The sequence below is a fragment of the Lampetra fluviatilis genome, chromosome 51 (genome assembly GCF_964198595.1).
Source record: "Lampetra fluviatilis chromosome 51, kcLamFluv1.1, whole genome shotgun sequence".
NCBI lineage: Eukaryota > Metazoa > Chordata > Hyperoartia > Petromyzontiformes > Petromyzontidae > Lampetra > Lampetra fluviatilis.
This window is the reverse complement of record NC_136325.1, coordinates 9,333,799-9,357,448: the sequence shown is the minus strand read 5'-3', so window position 1 is coordinate 9,357,448 and position 23,650 is coordinate 9,333,799. Positions and strand designations below refer to the sequence as shown.

At 56.1% G+C, this 23,650-nt stretch overlaps 1 protein-coding gene across 1 annotated transcript in view; it reads left to right on the top strand.

The window, feature by feature from the left end:
- GPC5 (glypican 5) overlaps positions 1-23,650 on the top strand; it is a 79,138-nt gene that overhangs the window by 54,924 nt on the left and 564 nt on the right. Inside the window, exons 3-7 of the mRNA XM_078878699.1 lie at positions 5,194-5,912; positions 11,190-11,317; positions 15,827-15,952; positions 16,901-17,021; positions 22,508-22,721. Coding sequence (XP_078734825.1) covers positions 5,194-5,912; positions 11,190-11,317; positions 15,827-15,952; positions 16,901-17,021; positions 22,508-22,721 — 1,308 coding nt within the window. The remainder of the gene's footprint in view (positions 1-5,193; positions 5,913-11,189; positions 11,318-15,826; positions 15,953-16,900; positions 17,022-22,507; positions 22,722-23,650) is intronic.

The following is a 23,650-nucleotide window of genomic DNA, read 5'->3' as shown; positions in this document are numbered from 1 at the left end:
TCCAGTAGGTAAATGCCATCGCTGGGGTCTGCTAGCCACGACGTGAGGGCTTCAGGATATAGTTTGTGTAATATTGCGCAGACTATATTGGCTTTACTGCATGGCCCGTAGTTTTGTGTTGCATGGCCGTGCGCCTCAGCCTGCTATATGTTGTGGTCGACGGTTACACGTCAAAGCCACGAGGTGCGATGTTTGTGTCTCCAGTGAGACACTCGTTCCCCACTTCCCATGGCCAGAACCACAGGATAGAAGGACGGCATCAGCATGAAAGCAGTGCCCGATGTGACATGGCTGAGTCGACCTAGGGGAGGCCCAGACCAGGCTCCTCCGTGCATGGCCGGGAGTTGAGCCCAGGTCAGTGGCACCACTGGACTCCGACTGCGGCGCAGGGCTTCGTGCAGCCACGGCAGTGCCACCGGGGGTCCGTGGTGTCCATGAAGCAGGGCTATTGTGGATTGTTAGCGCGTGGCTTCAGGTTTCCTCTGTAGACGCGCCGCTCACCTAATGGAGAATGCTTTTCTGGGTGTTTTACAAACATTATCTTCTTAATATGCCTCCAGCGCAGGTCGCTTACCTCCCTTCCAACATCTTAATGACATTAATAAACAATGTTCTGCCTCTCTCTCTGGCTCGCTCGCCCGCCCTGCTGGTGTTAGGTTCCTGAGTAGTTTATTAGCCAAGGGCCTCTTTGATTATATTGCTGCGGACTACTCGCAATGTTTCCAAGGAACGTGAAACTTTGGGCCTCTGGAGGAGGGGGGGAATGGCGCTGTTGTCCATTACGTGCCCTGGCAAAACAACCACCAGCCAGTCGTGCACAGCACAACACTTTTAATCCGCCTATTGAGTTTCTTTTCGGAGAAAAACGACCACACGAGTTTTATATTTTCCCCGGCAAAGAAAGTAAAAGCAACTTCCAACCCCCGTTTCGCCAAAGAATGCGCGCGAGCACGGGTCTACGTTCGAAGTCTTTGAACCTCATTAATCAGCAACATCCATCAAAATCTAACGCGTTTTACTGGACACGAGCGAGTCTCTTTGTCCCTCCGATGCTTTTAACTTTCCCCACAAAGCAGTTAACGAGCTCTCTACCCAAACTTATTATCAGAATTAAAAAAAAAGCTTTTTTTTCATTCAAAGTTTCATTTCCGCGAACAAATAGTGCCGTTCACATTCGACGCCAAACAGTTTCTTTTACAGTTCACGAAGAGAAAGCAGATGCCAGTGAAGTGACTCTTGTCGAGTGATGTATGGCCCGCGAGATAGAGATAACGTTTGTAAAACACACGAGCGCGCGCGCACACGGCAAAGATGTTTTGCATTCGGAGCAATAAATCCCGCGGTAAAACGTAAAACTGCACGTCCAAGCAAGCATTGCCGCCCATTAATTGTTGCGCGGATTCCTCATGAATATATATTGAATATATTGAATATATATTGGTTCCACATGAGGAGAACTCGAGGAGGAGGAGGATGAGGATGCTCTGGAACGGCAGCCCTGGGAAGGTTTATGGTGAACAATGGGAGCTGTGCGTGTTGGTCTTTGTTTCTTGAACACAGTTTTGCTGAGCGTAGCCCCAACAACTGTCAAGTCGCTGGCAACAACAATCACCACCACCGCCACCACCGCCACCACCACCACCGCCACCACCACCGCCGCCACCAACACCACCACCACCACCACCGCCACCAACACCACTACCACCACCACCGCCACCATCACCACCACCACCGCCGCCACCAACACCACCACCACCGCCGCCACCAACACCACTACCACCACCACCGCCACCACCGCCACCACCACCACCGCCGCCACCAACACCACCACCGCCGCCACCAACACCACTACCACCACCACCACCACCAACACCACCGCCACCACCGCCACCACCGCCACCACCGCCACCAACACCACCACCACCACCGCCGCCACGACCGTTATCAAAGTTGTGCTAGATGAGAGTTACGAACACTTTCCTGGATTTGAGCGACGATATTATTGTAAAGAGCTTGGGGGGGGTGGGATCACAGCCCCGGGCTAATCTCTGGGACATGAGGCTCAGACGCCGATGCCCGCAGAGGCCAGCAGGAACAGCTGACTCCCTGGATGATGACTCTGATAATTGACAGCTCCGTGATTGCCATTAACCAATCACTGCCACACTAATGAGGACTACTGCAGGGTTTGATTCCCGGCCTCGGCTGACATCAGCGGCAAGTGATTGCATCGTTCCTGCTCCCTTTACCAACTCCGCGTAGACCGGCTGAGTGAAGTACGATCTCCCAACCCATACGACCGACACGGTAGGGGGAGGGAGGGAGGGAGACCCTTATCCAGCAGTGGATCGAAAAAAGGGCTGTGGACCGCATTCTCAAGGCTCAAGATGCGTCCCGGGTTTGTTCTTCCCGTGGTGTGCGCGTCATGTAAACTGCGCGCAAGTCTGATGATCAGAACAACACCGGGCGCATTCGTTTAAAAGCTGCAACTGACGAGAGAAACCCCGCGCAATGGAGGCACTAGCGCCCTGGGCCCTTAAGCAATGTGCAAGACCACCAGTTCCTATAGAACTGCCTCGTGGCCCTCTCGTCTAAGTCAACGGTCTGCGGCTGCCTCTGCCTGTTGGTCGGCTACACTCGCTCAAGTTATTGATGGTCACGCAGACATTGGGACCCGCAGTGCAGCTTCTGAGGAACCTTCCGATATTAGGAAGCCACTGGACCCATGCACTTTTAAATCAACGAGCTTGAACACTCGTTTCTTTAAAACGGCTTTCTGTGTTTAGTTTGTTGTATTTCTCCTGCACCTCCGATTAACACGGTCAGCTACGTACGGTGCGAAAGAAGTTCAACGTACATACATATATTCTTATACCGTGACGTTGGCACACACTGGCCGACTCACTTCGTGTTACATCACGGGATCTTTAACGTCCACGTACACGCAATGCGCACCTCTGCGAGCGTTCCGTAACCTCGGCACTGATTGCCGTTGCGGGCCGTAGAGTCTGGCACACGTGGCCTATTAGCCCGATCAGTCTCCGTGTGCGTTCGCATTCTTCCCACCCCCCCCCCCCCCCCCCCCTTAGAGACATCGCAGTTCCAGGGGTTTCTTCTCACAGTGCTTCACAACCTAAATATTTACACCGCGGCACGGAGCGCGTTCCCTGATTGGCCTCAGCCAGTGGACGGTCTCCCGTTCCATGAGGAATCTCGTTGGCTGTGGAGGACGGTATCTTCACTCATCACTGACGCTGATAATTATAATCGGTTTCCTCTGCTTTAACCAAAATATATCTTCTTGTGCAAGGGACGCTCAGAAGACATTGACACGAACATTGTCTGTTTGGCTGCCAGACGTTTTGAACTTTTGCGTTTTGATTGCGATCTGGCACACATTGGTCTTTTAAGTAATTCAAGTACAGCATTGAAGCAAATCTAAATTGAGAAGAAAGAAACAACCGTGTCACGTGACAAATACAATCTCTATTGCCCGAATGAAAGTAAACGTTGAAATGTGAACTCCCTGTGGCACGAGTCGGCTTGGGCGGATTCGGAGCATTTCACAGAGGCCTCACCCCCCATGGATTTTCCAGAGTCGGTTGTTGTGGGGGGGGGGGGTGGCATCTGGGAATTCCGTCTAGGGCACGGCGACTGGCCGGGAGGCATCACCGCACCTCCCGTGCCACGCGCCGCACCTGCCGTGCCCGCACACTTGGGGAGCAGGCCCCGCGTGGCAGCCGTGACGGCGCCTGCGTCCTGCGAGGACGCTTCTGCCGGGAGAGTTTGGGTGGTTGTGCGGCCTCAGGGGTCACGAGCTTGGCGCTTCTTGCAGACGTCTGCCGCTTGAATCTGGCAGGCCATACCCGGTCGTTACCGTGGGTGTGTTTTGTTAACCGTACAACAGACTGCGTGCCGCCTAACGACATCCCATGATGTCGTTAGAAACGAATTGCCTTCTGTGTGCCCGTCCGAATCCGCCAAATTTGGAAAATCACCCCGCAAATGACCCAAGTGGGATCACACAGCAGCCACGTCACCGCCTACTGCGACGATACTGCAGTCCGTGTCTGCGCAACACGGCCGCTTACCCCGTGGCGCTGTAAGAATGACGCGGACACCAAATCAACCGAATTGCTCAAAAGGCACCACGCGCATCCCCAACGGGCGCACGCTCGGAACCACCTGACCCCGGCAGGTTCTTTGCCGCAGGGAGGCCGCGGTGGCCACGACCTCACACGGCGATGGAAGTCCAACGTCCGGACAAACAAACGCGCGGACGGGACGCTCGGCAAACCGCGAGGAAATTGCGCTGATCCTGTTTGTCTCTGAGCAGCGGTAATCGCGCCCACGGTTTGAACTCTCCGACGTCGAAGTACATTTCAAACCTTTAAATACAGTCTGCCTCAGCAGGAGACCATGCTTTCCCACCTGATGACGGACGCTTGTGTTGCGCCCGAAACGTCGTGATTTATTTTCTTTTATACCCACGTGACTTGACCGAAAGAACCAAAGAGTGAGTACAGAAACCTTGAAAAAATAGATCACGTGGCGTGTAACGGGACTGCTGCCGCGAGCGCCGCTCTACTCCATCGAGTTTGCTTCGCGCAAATGCGCAGCCGTGGTCACGTGGAAGCCGACGAGTCGGGCGTGTTCCTCCGCAAGTCGCGCCGGCTCCGTCGGTTTTTCTTCTTCGTGCGATCGCTGAGCGCAAGCCCCGCGAGAGAGGGCCCAAAATGTCAGAATGCTACCGAAGCTGCGATTGTTGAAATACATTTGTTGAATTGAGTAACGTTGTTTTTGTTGTAAGAGCTTTGGGGGGGGGGGGGGCGGGGTTACAGAGACGATGGGAGGGGATTCCAGTTGGTGCAGCGCAAGGCAAGAAGCAGAAAGAGAGTCAGAATCTTTATTTAACCTGCAGGGGGAAACCGATGAGCTGTGAAGCTCTTTCCCACAGATGTCTAGTAGCGGCACGGGGTCAGAGAAAAGTCAGGTGACCTGCAGTGCCGAGGTTGAACGTAGTGGAAATTGGCGTTACCGAGCACAGGTGGGTGGCCAACACCAACGCCCCGCCGATCCACCTTCGCCTCCCCGCAATGTTGACGTTTGCACACCGCGCCGGGTGCTCGTTTAAGGCTGAGTCGACCCGTGGGGGAGCAGGCGCAGTGACGCGCGTGCCGCTTTCCGTTGCAGAGGCGTTCGTGGCGCTGTCGGAGCAGGCGGAGGCTCGCGTGGGCGCCCTCTTCCGCGACGTGTACCGGGCGCTGGAGCACGAGGCGGCGGGGCCCGTGCGCGACCTCTTCGCCGGCGCTCGCCAGTACGTGCTGGGCTCCCGCGCCGACCCCCACGAGCTGGCCACCTCCTTCTTCGACGGCCTCTTCCCGCTCGTCTACAACCGCCTCATCAACCCGGGCCTGTCGGGCCTCGCGCCCCCCTTCGCCGAGTGCCTGCGCCACAACCGCGCGGAGCTGAGGCCGTTCGGGCCCTTCCCGAGGGCCATCGCCTCGCAGCTGGGCCGCTCGCTGTCCTCGCTGCGCGCGTTCGCCGGCGCCCTCGGCTCGGGCCTCGAGGCCGTGAACGCCACGGAGCTGGCGGCGACGCCGCGCGACAGCTCGTGCACGCGGGCCCTGGCGCGCCTGCGCTACTGCCCGCTGTGCGGCCCCGAGGCGGCGGCGGCGGGGCCGCGACCCGCGCGGGCCTGCATCGGCTACTGCCTCAACGTGCTGCGCGGCTGCCTGGCGAGCCTGGCCGAGATGAGCGGCCCGTGGATGGAGCTCGTGCGGGCCGTCGAGGAGCTGTCGGCCGAGATGCACGGCTCCGGCGACCCGGAGGGCGTGCTGCTGAACCTGCACGCGCAGCTCAACGAGGCCATCATGCACGCGCAGCTCAACGGGCCCAAGATCTCCGTGGCGGTGAGCGCAATTGGTCCCTCGCGTCTACATGGACGAGACGAGGTCTCTCCCGGTCGTCCTCGTGGTAAACAAAAATGATCGTTAAAGCGAACGATTGGCGAGTTCTAGTTAGCATCCCGCCAACAGTGTGGAGATGTTAACTACCTCGCCTGGAACACATGAGGTCGTGGGTTCGACTCCGACCTTGACGCCTGCTGTATATTTGGAGTTTTCGTGTCTTTCTCCCCGTAGTCGCGTGGATTTTTTCTCCGGGTCCTCCGGTTTTCCCTCCACATTTAGAATCGACATGACGCGTTTAGAGTATTTGGCTGCTCTACATTTCCACGTGATGATAAGCCACTTCGTCGAGCTCTCATTTGTGGCCGGGTCGTGTCTGAAAAGGAGCTAACGTAGCTCAGTGGGCCCGACCTGGTGAAATAAAAAATAGTTTGAGTAGTTTTAGTTCAACTTCAGCTGCCGTCAGAAGAGAGAGCGGCAGCAACTTGAGCGTTGATGGGGCTTGCGCTGCGTGGGGCGTGGGAGTGTGCGGAAGGTGTCTAGAGTCTGTTACATTGCCGCACTGGACGTGATTTGCTTCTGTCGATGTGGTGACAACCCAGGCCATCACTCTTGCAAACGAGCCTCCTCTGTTCCCGCCTGGCCACACAAACTTCACTCTGAGAGTGATGAGCGAATGGGATTTTGAACGCTGAGCCCCCACACTGCGCACACGTGCGAGGCACGGCACCCCGCGAGCGGAGAGATAAACGACCCTGCTGGTGCCCTGACTAGGTCTCTAGAGGTGGATGCGTGAGTGTGTCCGTGAGTGTTTCCGTGCCTATGGCGTGTCCCTGCGTGTGTCCGCGTGTGTAGCATTTCGCGCCACGCTGCGCTACGAACCCGGCGACCCGGTGACGATTAACTGAACCGGTCCTGGGCCTCAAATGAGTACCTGGTGTGGTGTGTAAACATTGGCACTGGGGAGACAAAGGCGGCCGGGCGTGGTGCTGGCCACCCACAGCGTCGTGTACCGTGCCGGCCTTCATCGGTGCTCCTCGCTAACAGCACTTGCCCCAGAAGTCTGTTGAGGCTACACGGGGGGGGGGGGGGGTAGTGAATCGGTGACTCGGCTGATCCCATGGGCGGCTCACTGCCACCTGGGGCCACCTGGGGCCCCATCGCAGCAATTTGGTGGCGCTGACTCAGCGCCTTGTCCGGGCGTCACCCCCCGCGCGAGCTCGGGGTGACGTCACGAGGGGGCGTGGCCATGGCATTGTGGCCGTGACTGTGTGTGTGTATGTACGTGTGTGTGTGTATGTGTGTGTGTATGTACACAACAACCGCCATTCGCCACTAAGTGGCGGTGACGTCACCACGACGCTTGTGCCAGGCCATGTGCACCTTGAGGCCACGTGAAGTGTCGAACGCCCGCTGGCAGGAGGTCACGGGGCAGACCCAGGTGCCACGGGTCGACTGACCGAGATGACCGAGATGACTGGCTGATGCACCACCTGTGCCCCCTACTGTGCCAACTTGCTGTGCTTTAGCCACCCGGCGCTCCGCTCGTTGTTGTGAGCGTCGCTCCTCCGCCCTCCGTTGTTGTTGGAGGGCGACTGCCTCCAACTGCCCAGTAGCGTCCTTCACGAGCCTCCTCCACTGAGCCTGATCTTGACACCGCTGGTACCAGTCATCGGCAAGTCCACTCAGCTCCACGTCCTCCTGTACCACATCACTCCATCTCTTCTCTAGCCCGTGCCGCGCCCGTTTAGCCCCCTCGATCCGGCCGAACAAAAGCTGTTGTTGTGTATGTACGTGTGTGTGTACGTGTGTGTGTGTACGTGTGTGTGTACGTGTGTGTGTGTACGTGTGTATGTACGTGTGTGTGTACGTGTGTGTGTGTACGTGTGTGTGTACGTGTGTATGTACGTGTGTGTGTGTACGTGTGTGTGTACATGTGTGTGTACGTGTGTGTGTGTACGTGTGTGTGTACGTGTGTATGTACGTGTGTGTGTGTACGTGTGTGTGTGTACGTGTGTGTGTGTACGTGTGTGTGTACGTGTGTATGTACGCATCCCACGTCAGAGAATGAGGAGGTTTACCGCAGCCTTCGCTCGGAGGTTCGGAGAGCCGTAAGGCGCTGTAAGGATGGGTGGTGGTCGCGGGTTGCTGAGGAGATGGAGTCTGCCTCAGTGGCCCGCGATCACAAATCACTATTTAACTCCATCAAAAAAGTAACCTGCAGCGCCACACCTATTACCATCATTAGAGGAAAAAACGGTGATCCAATCTCCGACCCCCAGGAACAGGTTTGCAGATTTGCTGAGCATTTCTGTGAGGTCCTGGGGGAGGGAAAATCTCTCAGCCAGGAAAACATCATGGCACAAAGTGGGGATAACCCTGCTGAGGCTGCGGTGCCTCAAATATTGGAAGAGGTCACCCCCTGTGAGTGGCTGGCTGAGGTACCGGCTGTTGAGGAAGTACTGAGGGCGATCCGGAGTCTGAGACCAGGGAAGGCACCGGGCAGAGATGATCTCCCAGGCGAAATGCTGAGGGAGGGTGGCGTTTGTGCACAGACTGCCCTATATGACATCATAACAACAGTCTGGACCACTGGACGGGTTCCGCAGGACTGGAAGGATGCCCTGGTGGTCCCCCTCTTTAAGAAGGGGGACCGCACAGACTGTAACAACTACAGGGGCATCTCACTCCTCAGTGTGCCGGGTAAGGTCCTGGCAAGGATTATTCAACATCGCCTTGCTAGGCATGCTGAGGAGAGGCTTGCGGAGCCCCAATGTGGTTTCAGGAAAGGGCGGTCCTGCACAGATGCCATATTTTCTGTCCGTCTGCTACAGCAGAGGTGTAGGGAATTCCAAAAAGACCTACATCTCTGCTTTATTGACCTGGTCAAGGCCTATGATACCATCAGTAGGACTGGGCTCTGGGTTGTTCTTCGTGCTTTCGGAGTCCCTGACCCTCTGCTCACGATCATTAAGGACCTTCATGATGGTGAGCGGGCCCGGGTAAAACTACGTGGCCGGGAGTCGGAGCCTTTCCCTGTACACCTTGGGGTGCGACAGGGATGTCCTCTGGCTCCCACATTATTTAACATCTATTTCGACTGCGTAGTTCGTGAAGCCTTCAATAGCTGTACCGGGGGAATTACCATTTGGTACAGATATAATGGGAGGCTGATCGACGCCCGGGTGCGATCAAGGGATGGCTCCCTATTGGTCAACCACGTTATGTATGCCGATGATTTGGTAATAGCTGCTCATTCAGAAGAGGAGTTGGAGACGCTGCTGCTGAGGCTGGAGTGTGCCACTAAGAGGTGGGGCCTTACCATCAGCCCCACCAAAACTAAGCACCTGCCTGGGTATTTTGTACCATCGGGCACTCCGCCCCCACAACTCCCAATCGGTGATGGGGCAGTTGTGGAGAGAGTAGAGAGTTTCCCATACCTGGGCAGTGTGCTCATGACCAGCTCCAGTTTATCAGCAGAGGTCTCACTCCGAATCAGTCGAGCGGCAATATCTTTTCATCGGTTGCGTAACGCTGTGTGGAAGCTACCTGGTCTGTCGCTCCGCACGAAGCTTCAGGTCTTCTCGGCCACGGTCATTCCCTCCCTTCTCTACGCTTGCGAAACGTGGACCCCCCTAGTGGAGCATCTTCGCCGGTTGGAAACATTTAGGCTGGCCTGCCTACGATCCATCCTGGGTTTGACCAGGCTGGATTGTGTGAGGAGCTCACAAGTCCTTGAAAGATCTGGGCAAAGTCCCATCAGTGAGCTCCTCCGGCAGGCAAGGCTGCGTTGGCTGGGTCATGTAGCCCGCATGCCCAGCCACCGCATGCCTAAACAGCTTTTGTTCGGCCGGATCGAGGGGGCTAAACGGGCGCGGCACGGGCTAGAGAAGAGATGGAGTGATGTGGTACAGGAGGACGTGGAGCTGAGTGGACTTGCCGATGACTGGTACCAGCGGTGTCAAGATCGGCCTCAGTGGAGGAGGCTCGTGAAGGACGCTACTGGGCAGTTGGAGGCAGTCGCCCTCCAACAACAACGGAGGGCGGAGGAGCGACGCTCACAACAACGAGCGGAGCGCCGGGTGGCTAAAGCACAGCAAGTTGGCACAGTAGGGGGCACAGGTGGTGCATCAGCCAGTCATCTCGGTCATCTCGGTCAGTCGACCCGTGGCACCTGGGTCTGCCCCGTGACCTCCTGCCAGCGGGCGTTCGACACTTCACGTGGCCTCAAGGTGCACATGGCCTGGCACAAGCGTCGTGGTGACGTCACCGCCACTTAGTGGCGAATGGCGGTTGTTGTTGTTGTTGTACGTGTGTGTGTACGTGTGTGTGTGTGTACGTGTGTGTGTGTACGTGTGTGTAGGTGTGTGTGTGTACGTGTGTGTGTGTATGTACGTGTGTGCGTGTGTGTACGTGTATGCGCGTTGAACTTCTTTCGCACCGTACGTAGCCAACTGCGCTAAACGGAGGTGCTGGGGAAAGACAACCAACTAAACACAACTAAACAGTTCTAAAGAAATGGGCTTGTCAATCTAGATCATTTAAAAGTGCATAATAGCTCGATGTGCCCTCCTAATATCGGAAGAGAGTGTTCCAGACGGCCGCAGAAGCGCATCTGAAAGCTCCGTGCGATGCGGTCACTGGCTTTGTTCGATAGTGAGCTGGAAGCCGCTGCTGCTGCTGCTGCTGCGAGGATGACTGGAGGAGTTGATGGTTCATGCTACTTGACGAGATCAGCGAGGTGTCGTGGTTACGTCGTGGCGAGCGCTTTGTGTGCAATGAGCACAGCCTCAACACTCACCCGAGCCGGAAATAATTTTGGCATTGGGGTTAATCTGAGCGGGAAATCATTGAACACTCAAAGCAGTTTCAAAGATATTCGTTTTCATGGTGGCCTTGTGACGTGACTGGGCGGTGACGCAGCCCAGGGGTAGCGCGTCCGCCGCTCGGTGCACAGGTTTGCGGTTCGAATCCAGCAGGCCGCCCCGGTTATCTCTGCGGGCGAATTAACCGTAAAGTACTAGTATGCCTGCGTGCCGTCTGATTCACTCGCAGGGGATGTTGCGGATTCTCGTGACGTCGTTTGTGAAGAGTAGGCCACCGTGTCGTCGTACAAATTGCCAAATTCCAAAAATCAATAACTACTCGGAGGGGGAGGGGGGGGAGGGGGGAGGGGGGGAGTGGCGGCACGGTGAGCATCACGCCAAGAAACCAGACACTCGAGTTCGATTCCTGGCCGCGCGTGACACGGCACGGCATGCGTGCGGCGTGCCCCTGCAGGTGACGCAGGTGTGCGGGCCCCCGCAGAGCAGCGAGCAGGGCCCGGAGCGCGCCTGGGAGCCCGAGTACGAGCGCCTGCCTCCTCCGCCGGGGCGGCAGCACTACGACCGGCTCGCAAGCATCCGGCGGTGAGGGCAGCGCACCGGTACACTCACCGTGTGTGCGTGACGCGTCACGGCAACCGTGCCGATGCACCGCACGGCGTGGACTCTATTGCGCTGTCCGCGTCAGCACGCCGGGCAAAACCGGTAACCGCTTTGACCGGCGCGTTCAACGCCGCGAGCGTGGGCGCACGAACGTCTGGCTCCGTGCGGTAATTTGCGGGGGGAATTACCGGAACGCCCCGTCTGCTGCACCGCGTGGACTTTAATCCGCCCCCCGCCGCGTCTTTCGCAAGGGGAAGGGCACCGCCGCAGCACGAACAGCGCCAACTCCGTTTGCAAATTGCCCCCATTAGACGGCGATGTTGACAAAACCGCTCCTCGTAATTACGGTCGCAGCTAAGCCCCTCGCAGGAGAGACCGTGGATCGGTTACGGCGGGCTTCATCACAAGCATCGGCACTCTCATCTCTAACGCTGTGGTAAGTCGTCAGCGTTCACAGTCAATAAGACATTGCGTGAGAGCGTGATCCCAAGGGAGGCAGAACAGCGCATGATTCAGATGTCCTGCTGCTCCTGAGCGACGTGAGCTGCCGTCAAAGACAAAGATCCCCCGTATAGCCTTAACAGACTGTTGGGGCAAGTGCTGTTTGCGAGCAGCACCTATGAAGGCTGGCATGGCACACGAGGGGGTGGGTGGCCAGCACCATGCCCGGCCGCCTTTGTCTCTCCAGTGGCGATGTTTACATATCGCACCATGTACTTATTTGACACTGAGTCGATCTAGGGGAGGCCCAGGATTGATTTAGATAATCGTCACCGGTGTTGGTGGCCATGAGCGGGAATCGAACTCGGGGTCGCTGGGTTCATAGCGCAGCGTAGCGCTAACCGCAACGCTATCGATTACACACACACAGGTACGCACACACATGTACACGCACACAGGTACGCACACACAGGTACACACACACAGGTACACACACAAATGTACGCACACACAGGTACGTGCACACAGGTACGCACACACAGGTACGCGCACACAGGTACGCGCACACATGTACACGCACACAGGTACGCACACACAGGTACACACACACAGGTACACACACACATGTATACACACAAATGTACACGCACACAGGTACGCACACACAGGTACGTGCACACAGGTACGCACACACATGTACACGCACACAGGTACACACACACAGGTACACACACACAGGTACGCACACACAGGTACACACACATGCACACAGACAAAACACGCTCCTTGTTCCTCCCCGCAGACGCTTTGAGAGACCTGACTGCACCCTGGGCAGGAGCCAGCCACGCGTGTCGTTCTTGTCACGTCATTAATCTCTCGCGCTGACCGAGTAATGCTCCTGGACCAAATGCAGGGGCGTCTGAAGAACAATGTTGCAATTAGACATTAGATCCCGGGCCCCCGTGGGAATCGGCACAGATGCGGCCGCCGAGAACGCATTTACGCGCTGACTCGGCAGTTTGCGAAACGTCCCCCGTGAAACAGCAATGACAAAGCCCCACGGACGTTGTCTCGGTTCTTTGTAAGGAGAATCCGTGAGGAAAAACTCCACCCGCGCACAGAGGTGGGAATTGCAGAGACCACCGGCTCAAGAGAACTGCACGTGGGGAGTAGGCTGGTCTGGATGCGTCTCTGCGCGTTGTGAAATAAAATAAAAAAAATTCACAGCCTGCGCTCATCTGTCTGTCACGGTGGGTTTTCGCATCATTAACAGATTTGCAATGTTCTCCTCTAACCGCAAGCCTGGCCTGGACTTCTGTAGAAAAAATGACATTCTAATTCCGAACCTCCGATAGGCGCGGTTGGCTCCGCACGGTGCGAAAGAAGTTCCACGTACATAGAAAAAGAGCTTCATAGCTCATCAGATTCCTCCAGGATAAATACAGATTCTGATTCTGGGCTCTTGAATTCGGTTCTAAGCTGAGACGCAGCTGTGGTTTTTACTGCAGATTAATATAGAATATTTTTTTTATTTATTTTCTGATTGAATATTGGGACAATCGCTGTGCCCTCTGGTTTTCCCAACGTCCAATATCCGAAGCAATGGACGTGTTTATCCACCAAATCTTGTGACCCTTTCATTGGGGGGGGGGGGGGGGGGGCTACACTAGGATGGTTGCATGACTGTTAAACGAGAGTTTGGTTTGTGGGAGGAAAGCAGACAACTTGGAGAAATCCCCACGCAAACACGGATCGATTCAATAAACAAACACAAGCTAGTGAGTGGAGCAAAATCTGTGCATCCCACCTACTGCTCTAATGCCATCCCGTTGCGGCCGAATGCTTCGAACACGTGGTGTACACTGGTGGGCCCCCACGTGACACACGCCAGGCTAAGAACCTGCTTCACTTTCGCGATCATTGACGATGATTTGGTTTCGGGCGTACGACATTTCTTTTAAGCGATAAAATAATCGCAAATTTACAAATGCACAATTAACATTTGAAGTCGCACGAAGCTACGCATTACGTGACGATGTGTGCGCGGGTACGAGTACACTCACACACGTGTATTCTTTGGATAGAACGGGACACACGCCGTTATATTGGCTACACATCACTTGGACAATGGGAACGATGTCCCACAGAGCAGAGGGTGACCGGGGCCTTCGGTAGTGGCCCGCGGCCCTTGCCTTGAAGAACATTGCCGTGGAGAACGTATTTAAGATGCTGAGTGCGATATGGAAGTTGATGCGGGATCGGGTCGGGACGCAGCGGAGGGATCGGGGTGTCGGGCTGACGTGGTCACGCTCACAGGAGACGGGGAGGACTCTGGCAGAGTGGAAAGGGGCCTTGCCCGGACGCAGGAGGGACGTCTCAGTGGACGCGGTGGTTGAGACCAGACGGAGCTGAGTGGCAGAGGCCATGAGGGGCGGAGGGGGTGGATGGGAGAAGATGCCGCCTCCTCCAAGATGTTTCTTCAGGGAGCTTTGAGATCGGGTGGAATTTTTTTTGCCGGGACGCTGCGGGGTCCCGTGTGGATTTTATTTTGTCAGGAAGAGAGGGGGAGCGATAGCGGCAATCTTCAGGGCGAGGGGGAATAGTGCCGGAAGAGATGGAGCTTCTGACAAAGCTGGTCACATAGGCGGCTGCGGTCACTCGTACACACACACACACACACTTGCTGTCTTTCCCCCGCGCCTCCGATTAGCATGGTTGGCTACGTATGGTGCAAAAGAAGTTCAACATACACACACACACACTTGCTGTCTTTCCCCCGCGCCTCCGATTAGCATGGTTGGCTACGTATGGTGCAAAAGAAGTTCAACATACATACACACACACTTGCTGTCTTTCCCCTGCGCCTCCGATTAGCATGGTTGGCTACGTATGGTGCAAAAGAAGTTCAACATACACACACACACACACGCTGACCTAAAGATACTAATAATTGCACGAATCCAGTCAAACTGCTTTACCGCTCAGAAGAGCATTGAGACGGTGCCATTTGTCCCATCGTCCTATTCACTGGCCCGAGCGAGCAGTGGAATTTCCACATCCCTGTGATGGGGCAAGTCTCCCAATAGCGCAACCACCTTTGACCCAGGAGGGACGATGAGGCTTCGTCGACCCCCGGCCGGGATTTAAACTCGCAAGCCGCTCCCCTCCTGTGGTGGCGAGCTGCGAGCTCTGTCACTGAGCAGCCATCTGCTCGGAGTGGCACGCGCTCTCATCCCGCGGCAGACGATGCCCTCATCCTCCACCCCACACCCCCCACTTTTCCTCTCCCTCCCGCTCCACCCACACGACACCCCGCGCCTACGGGTTTGCAACGTTTCAAATGAGATTTTGGGCGAGGTTGAGTCGCAAATATTTCGACCGATTTAGATTTTATTAGTTGGTGTTGCAGGGCCGGCTTCATGCGTTCATGCGCACCGTACGTCGCCAACTGCGCCTGATTGTAAGTGGACGATGCCGATGTCCTGCGTTCACCCGAAATCTTGGGGGCCGTCCATAAATGACGTCACACACCTGGGGGGGGGGGGGTCAGACATTTGTGACGATGTGTGACGAGGGGGGGGGGGGGGTTTGAGAAATGTGACGTCACATCAAAATGCGCAACTTTAAATAAATATAGACAACACGTTGTACTGAATTAAATATACTTTTTAATAAATATTTTCTCCTACAACACCAGAGTGCAGCACCACATTAAATACACACTACAATGACAATAGTTTAAAGCGATTTGAAGCATGTTTTATTTTTTTGTGGGGGGGGCAGAGCTTTGTGACGTCATATTTGAGGGGGGGTCTGACTTTTTGTGACGCCGTGTGACGATGGGGGGGGGGGGGGTCAAAAATCGTCCAAAATCGCGTGACGTCATTTATGGACGGCACCTTGCCTCATACGCCTCCCACGTCCTCCCAGTATTTTCCCCGGAAGCGTCTCACTGAGCCTCACGGAGGCTCTGCCAATTCCTAACGGAGGACGAAACTGGAGTCGCCGTCGGGGTGTCTAACGCGCGCAATCTCCGTGTGCCGCGTGCAGGGAGTTCCACAGCAGCCTGCGCCTGTACCGCACGTTCTTCGCGACGCTGGCGGAGACGCTGTGCCACACCGAGCTGGCGTCTCACGACTCGTCACTCTGCTGGAACGGCGAGACCATGACGGAGAGGTGCGGCGAGGGCAGTGGTCACACTCCCACCCCCATCCCTACCCCCCCCCCCTCACCTCCCCACAGGGGTCACCATCTGCTGCGGTCATTCTCACCATTAGACTGAGACCCCTTATGGCCACTAGCTGTAAAAAAAAATGTTTTACTAAACTATGAATATTTTTTTTATTTTAGCAGGTAAGGCCCCACTGAGCTATATAGTATCTCTTTTTCGAAAGCGACCTGGCTTTCACAAATGATAGCTCAACGAAGGGGCTCAGCACCAAATGCTCTAAACGCGTGGTGACGTTGATTCTGAATGTGAAAAATCGGAGGACCCAGAGAAAAATGCACGCGACCACGGGGAGAGGGACACCGCAAACTCCAAATATACAGCAGCAGGCGTCAGGGTCGGGATCAAACCCACCACCTCCTGTATACCAGGCGAGGTAGTTAACATATGCTAGCCACCGTGGCGGAGTCTCCGCGGACCTCCGTGGGTCGCCGAGCGGCGGTGGCTACGCACGTGGCCCTGTAATCCAGCACCGCAGAGTCGACGCTTGCATCGCACGGATGTCGAGCAGGTGCCATACCCTGGTGTACCAGCAGAAGGCGGTACGGCAAGTAGACCAATCTCCATCTGTTTCCATCTGAACGGGGATAGAGCGTTGCTGCCCTGTTTTCTCTCCCAAAGCTAAAAAAAAGACACCCACCCCCACGCCACGAACTGTAACCGGCACCGGCCAAAACTTCCAAACGCCGCAAAGTTGCCGGCAAACGAACTCCAGAGGGGTCACGCAGCAACAGCAGCAGCAGCGTTGCCCCCTGCTGCGAACAGCTGGCAGGACCCTCCTGAAAACGAGCCTTGCGACTCGGTGGGGCTTTTCCGGGTGAACGAGCGCGTGGCCGTAGCATTGAGTGTCACCCCCCCAACTCACCCTCCCCGTCTCGCCCCCCCCCCCCCCCCAGTGACACGCACCGCGTGGTGGAGAACGGCGTGGCGGCGCAGAGCCACAACCCCGAGGTGCGAGTGACGGAGGTGGACGCGGCGGTGCAGCGCGCCGTGCGCAAGCTGCAGCACGACGTGCGGGTGAGCGACGCTCGCCACACGCACGCAAGGACAAAGATCCTCCATGTGTAGCCTTAACAGACTGTTGGGGCAAGTGATGTTCGCGAGTAACTATGAAGGCCGGCACAGCACATCAGGGAGGTGGGTGGCCAGCACCACGCCAGACGGCCTTTGTCTCCCCAGTGGCGATGTTTAGGCACCGCACCAGGAAGTTATTTGAGGTTGAGATGACCTAGGGGAAAGCCAGGACCGGTTCAGATAATCGTCAATGGCGTTGGTGGCCGTGAGCGGGAATCAAACTCGGGTCACTGGGTCCGTAGCACAGTGTGCTAACCGCTACACCACGCTCTCCACATGCACAGAGATATACCCGGAAAACAACCGCCATTCACCACGAAGTGACGGTGATGTCACCACGGCGTTTGTGCCAGGCTAAGTGCACTTTAAGACCCCGTGAAGTGTCGAACGCCCGCTGGCAGGAGGTCACGGGACAGACCCGGGTGCCACGGGTTGACTGACAAACACACACACAGAGTCACTCGCCACACGCGCACGCAGCCGGCGAGGAGCGCGACACAGCGACAACGACGAGGCGTTGTCGTGGAGAGAGACACGCCGTGGACGCCGCGGCCCTCCCAGAGCCCACCGCACGCCACTCGCTGCGAGCGACTCACATCGCCGCATCTCGGCGCAACCATTTGAAAGGGCCCCCACGGTGGCAGCTGGGCCTGCGTAGCACGAGGTCACTCGGGACCCGGCCTGCGGTCTGGCGTTAGTCTGCCAGTAGGGAGGGGGGGGTGGGCGACGTTGCTGTACGTGCAAAAGCCGGTGTAACTATTTGAATCTGGCAAATTTGGAACCGTGACGCCGGCTCCAAATGGCGTTCTCGCCAATAAACCCGCGGCACTAAATCAGGACGTCCGCTGGATTCAAAGCGCGAACCTCTGCGGCGAGCGGCGACCGCGCTCGCCAACGTGCCGGTGGCAATTGCCCGTGGAATTGTCGACCGCGGGTGATGCGCGCCGCGTGAGTTACCGCAGAGTCGGGGTCGCGCTCGTAACCCCGAGGCAATGACTCGTCCGTTTCACAAGAAGTATGCAGCCGCTCTGCCGTTGGTATCGGCCACGTGGACATGCGAGCCGTGAATCGGAGTCAGCCCCAGCTGCGGGAGTTGCGGACAGCTCCTGCCGCCACGGTGCGCAGGGCGACTTCCCGTGTATTTACACGGTAACTTACCCGTTATGTGTTGGACAAGAGCGAAAATACAAAGTTAGATGCAGTGAATTCTTGAATCCAACCGTGCGGAGCCGTGCGAGTTTTGGCATCGTGTGTGTGGGTTTTTCTCCCCGCGTTCGGATTTCCTGCCGCATTCGAAACGCACACCGGTGGAATTAGCCCAACATCTCAACGCCGTCTTGTAACAGCATCCTGAGACTCGGTGAGGCTTTCCTGGGTTATTTAAAGCCGCTCGTGTTATTGACCGAACCGGACAGCTGCCAAGGTGAAGTGTAAGGATTATATTTTTTTACACAGCTGCTGAACACAGACTCAGAGGCGCAAAACTTCAATCGGCCGGTAACTCACTTACGTCGCCGTCACAGTCGTGAAAGGACGAAAGCGTTGACACGTTTACTGAACTGTTCAAGGTCATACGAGCTTGGGAAATGTGGCGATGGGAAGGGATTACCAAAGTTGGGGATTTTGTATCGATCCCCTGCAGGACAAACAACCGACATTAATCTTTGCAGACCACGCGGTTGTCGTTGTCACTCTCCCGTGCTTGCTGGAAGGCCGATGCCGACACTCCACGCTGGCTACGGCCGCCTCGCGATGATGGCCCACAGGGAGCGGGAAGCCTCCAGGGAGCGGGGAGCCCCCAGGGAGCCCCCAGGGAGCGGGGAGCCCCCAGGGAGCCCCCAGGGAGCGGGGCACTCCCACTGAGCGGCTATCGGAATCCGACTCTTTGTTTAGACTGGAGGAGCAATCTGATGAGCTGTGAAGATGGGTTTTTTCACAGATGTCCGGTAGGGGCGGGTCAGCAAAGTTACAACAACAAACAATACAAACCCCATACAAAAACAATGAAATAGGAGTGCAAAATAGAGAACAGGTAGGAAAGTCACGAAAATAAATAAAAAAAAAGTCAAAATTCCTGACCCAACACCAATGCCAATCTTCACACACTCAGCCAAGTGCTCATTTAAGGCTGATTGGAACTAGTGGAGGCCCAAGCCTGGTTCAGGTACCACTTGGATTGGTGCTGTACGTGGCCTGGAATCGAACTCGGGTTGCTCCGATGTAAATGCAATGTGCAGAGCGCTGCTCCTACACACCCCATATGCACAGAAAACGTGCCGTATGCCCCAAGCATAGTGACAATCATTAACGGCACTTTGCCAGTCCATCTCCAGCGGCCTACTAATATCGGACGGAGGAGCATTCCAGACGGTCGCTGAGGCGCCGATGACGAGTCACTCCCACGGTACCGGCGAGCAGACACAGCGTTCTCTCTCTTCACCAGCAAACAAATGAAAATAATCGCTACAAATCCACGCGCTGTGGCGCTAAAACCACCGCGCACAACACGAAAGAAAAGTCACGTGGTTCTGGTGGTCATCCCGCACGCCACGGTGACGAGCGAGTGCTTCAGAAGGTGAACACGAGGGTGCCGTCCACGCTGGTACAAAGGGCTTTTCCGGCTCCCCAGCGTTCGAAGAAGACGTGCACATCACCAACATGTGTGTGGTACGCGTGCTCCAGCCGGAGCCGCGCCTTAAGCAGGCCTCTGAACACTGGAAGCAGCACAGAGCAGCCGTCAGTGTCACCTTCCAGCATCTTTTTCCTCGTTCTGTACACCGCCATCTTCGCCATATCGAAATCGCCTCCAGTGTTGTTGCTGCTGGCGGCAATAAAAGTCAAGTCTTACTCTCTCTCTCTCACTTACTCTCTCTCACTCGCATTCTCTCTCACTCTCTCTCATTCTCTCTTACTCTCATTCTCACTCTTTCTTACTCTCTCTCTCACTCTCGCTGACACACCTGCGTTTGTTTTTCCCTGAGCGTGAATCACTCTTCTTGGGGAGCTCAGAGCGAGGTGCGTTGTTGGGTCTCGGCCAACGCTCCTCGCGCCCCAATGATTTGCGGGAGAGGAGTTAAACGGGGTGCGCGACGGAGCGTACATTGACCGTTGCAGAGTATAGTCCATCCACCCTGAGAATATGTAGGATACGCGAAGTCCCCCAACCCAAGAAGGTAAACTGTGCATCGTATAATTGGCTGCTAAAAAAACAACAGCCTGCCACCAAAATGACAAAAGGGGAGCGCGTGTTACAACGTGCGGCATTGACGTGAGTAGAAATGAAAACAAAAAACGACTTTAGAAACGTCGCCACGTGACACATCGAAAATTGCTGCACGAGCATAAATCAGCGTTGAATAATAACGATCCGCACGTGGGCGACACGTTTAATTTCATCATTTGTGACCCAGATTTGTGACATTATTTCTGTTATTTTGGAGGTTAGTTGCGAGTCAGTTGAATGACTAAGTTAACCCACGACAGATTGGTGAATGCTCCCAAGCTGCTTTGCGAATGAGCCCCGTGTCGCCTGCGGGCTGCTCCCCCAACGATAACGCGCGGAGTGTTTTTTACAAACGAATTGAGATCACACCAACAGCGGATACACTTTACGACGATGCCACGTTCAAGTGGGAGGAAATATATGTATCACTGTGCAACGTACACATATATACACGCATACCACGGTGGATGTCGAGGATGCTTTCCTTAAAGGAGCGAAGGATTTCGAAAAGGCGTAAATCAAAGCGAATTTTCCACAAGAGCTGAACAAAGGCAGCGGAGGGTATGGTGAAGCTGTGTGTTAATGCACGCGCCTTGTATGTACGTACCGTATGTTGAACTTCTTTCGCACCGTACGTAGTCAATCGTGTTAATCGGAGGTGCGTCTTCATCCTAGATGTAACCCACAACGTTACATTGAATTACTTAAAATACTGCACACAACGCTAGTGCACAGCAGTAACCTTGAACACAAATTATACACGGTACAATTAGATACAGTACACTATATAAAAACTCACTAAAAATACCGTACGTAAATAATATATTGTACTCTGCAGCACTATGCGTGACGCAAAGTAGTTCCTTTTGCAGGGCAGTAGTGGGTGGTGGTGGTGGTGGAGGCCATGGCCGAGAGGGCGACGGATCACGAGGAAGGAGAGACCGTGCTGTCTGCGACGTGAGTGCGTGGGGTCGGGTAGCGGTGTGTAGAACAACGTGGCGACGTTTTTGCGAAACGACGTCAAAGGGCGAGAGACGTGGAAATGGGGTATTACTGTGTATAACAATACAGTATATATGTGTGCCCGGGTATCCAGAATCGGAATATTGATCCTGGAGCAATCCGATGGGCTACAATGCTCCTTCCCGCAGATGTCCATCGCGCAAACCGCAACTTCTTCGCACTTTGACCGCCGCCAAATGACCCGGCGGCTCCACCTCACGTGGAGCCGAGGTGATTCCGCCAAAGTCGTGGCCCGGACACGCACGGTAACCGCGCGAAACATTCTTCAGGCGGCCAAGTCGCGCACACTCTGCCTCGTTCTCAAAAACGAAGCGGAATCCCTCGAGCGACTGCTTCCCCATAAATGAGACGAATGCGTCCCAGAGGCGTCGTGGGCCGCGATGTATGAGCCGCTTGCGCACGCACACACGCACACACGCACACACGCACGTGTGCGTTTGTGAGTGTGCAAACGCACGCGCACGCGTGCATTGTGAGTGGGGAGCGGTGGCGCAGTGGTTCATGGTGTAGCGGTTAAGTTCGCCGCGCTACGAACCCGGCGACCCGAGTTCGATTCCCGCTCACGGCCGACACCAGCGACGATTATCTGAACCGGTCCTGGGGCTCCCCTAGGTCGACTGGTGCTGTGTGTGAACATCGCCCCTCGAGAGACAAAGGCGGCCTGGCGTGGTGTTGGCAACTCACCCCCTCGTGTGCCGTGCCGGCCTTCATAGCTACTCGCAAACATCCCAATAATGTGAGCATGATTAGCGCGGGTGGCTACGTACGGCGTGAAAGAAGTTGAACATACAGCACACATACAACCGAGATCACGCACAGCAACAACGTCGCCCCTTCCTGCAAAACGAGTGCCGCCGCTGCGGTCCGTGAAACACGGCGGCACCTTCCTTCGGTATGAGAGCGATCACGCCAATACCACGACCGCTCGATGGTTATTTACGCAACTCTCGGCTGACTGCGACGTGGTTCAATCAGAGGTCGGCCACCTGCGGCTGACTGCGACGTTGCTTATGAAGGACCGTCGTCTCGTATTCACCGCGTGGCAATGCGGCCCTTTGAAATGTTGAGGTTCTTTTGAATGTCTTTTTGTGATATTCTGGCTCCCGACCCCCGGGTTAAATAAAAGGACGTCGGCCAGCCGCCGTATCGCTGAGCGCGTGGGTCGTGTCTCGTCTGTGCGCAGGCCATACGGGAGCGCGGCGCGGGTGGCAGCAGGGACGAGGTGGCCGGGGGCCCCGAGGAGGCCGAGGATGGCGGCGGGCAAAGCGACGCTCGCGGGGAGGGCGGCGCTGCCAGCGGGGATCGCGACTGCGACGACGAGGACGACTGCGACGACGACGACGGTGGCGGCAGCGGCGCCGACCCCATCAAACCCGCGAGTAACGCGGGGGGCACCGGTGAGTGGGGGAGGGGGTCAACTCGCACCCCCAGTCACGCTCGTGCACAGGTCACGTGCGGGCACTGGTGTATTTGTTTGCTTTCGGGCGCGCTTCTGCGGCCGTCTGGAACGCTCTTCCTTCCGATATTAGGAAGCCAAACGAGCTATGCACTTTGAAATTGTCTAGATTGAAAACTCATTTATTTAGCACCGCTTTCTGTGTTTAGTTTGTTGTCCTTCCCCCCGCACCTCCGATTAGCATGGTTGGCTACGTACAGTGCGAAAGAAGTTCAGCACACGAACGTACATAAAAGGCGCTTGTTTGCGCCGGGACTTTCGCTTGAAGAGTAAAGCGCCCGCCCACGACCAGCAGCTGGTGTTCGCCACACGGCAGAAAATGACAGCAGCGCAAACACCTGAGCCCACCCACGGGCCTTTGTCTTGTTACCTCGAGTGGGACTGGGGGGCGGGGGACAGGAGGCACCTGGCTCCCCACGCGGGGCGCTTTGTCTTGGCGGGGAGGGAGTGTGTTGGGCTTACGTCGATTCATCATGACACACTCGTGCCGGGCTCTCCATCACCCGCAGCGAAGCGCACGAGTGATGGGAAACGCCTCTCCCTGCCCACGGCACTTGAACTTTAGCCACGAGCCTCGTTTCACTCTCGCCCCGGCGCGCGTTGTTTTGGCCGCGTTCAGCGTGGCCGGCAGCGGATGATGAGCCGCTCGCACCTCGGCCAATCGCGGTGGCGCCGCCCGCGTAAGGTCACAGACTGGCCCTGCGCAGGTCACGCCGGAGATTTTTGCGTGAGGTCAATATACTCAAGTTTGTAATGGGCACAGTTTAAAAAAAAAGAACAGGGCCCCCAACAATTAGGGGCCCCAGGAGGAGGGCGGCGGTTCGACGCACGATTCGACGGCTCGCGACCACAACGATCAACCCGGCCTCC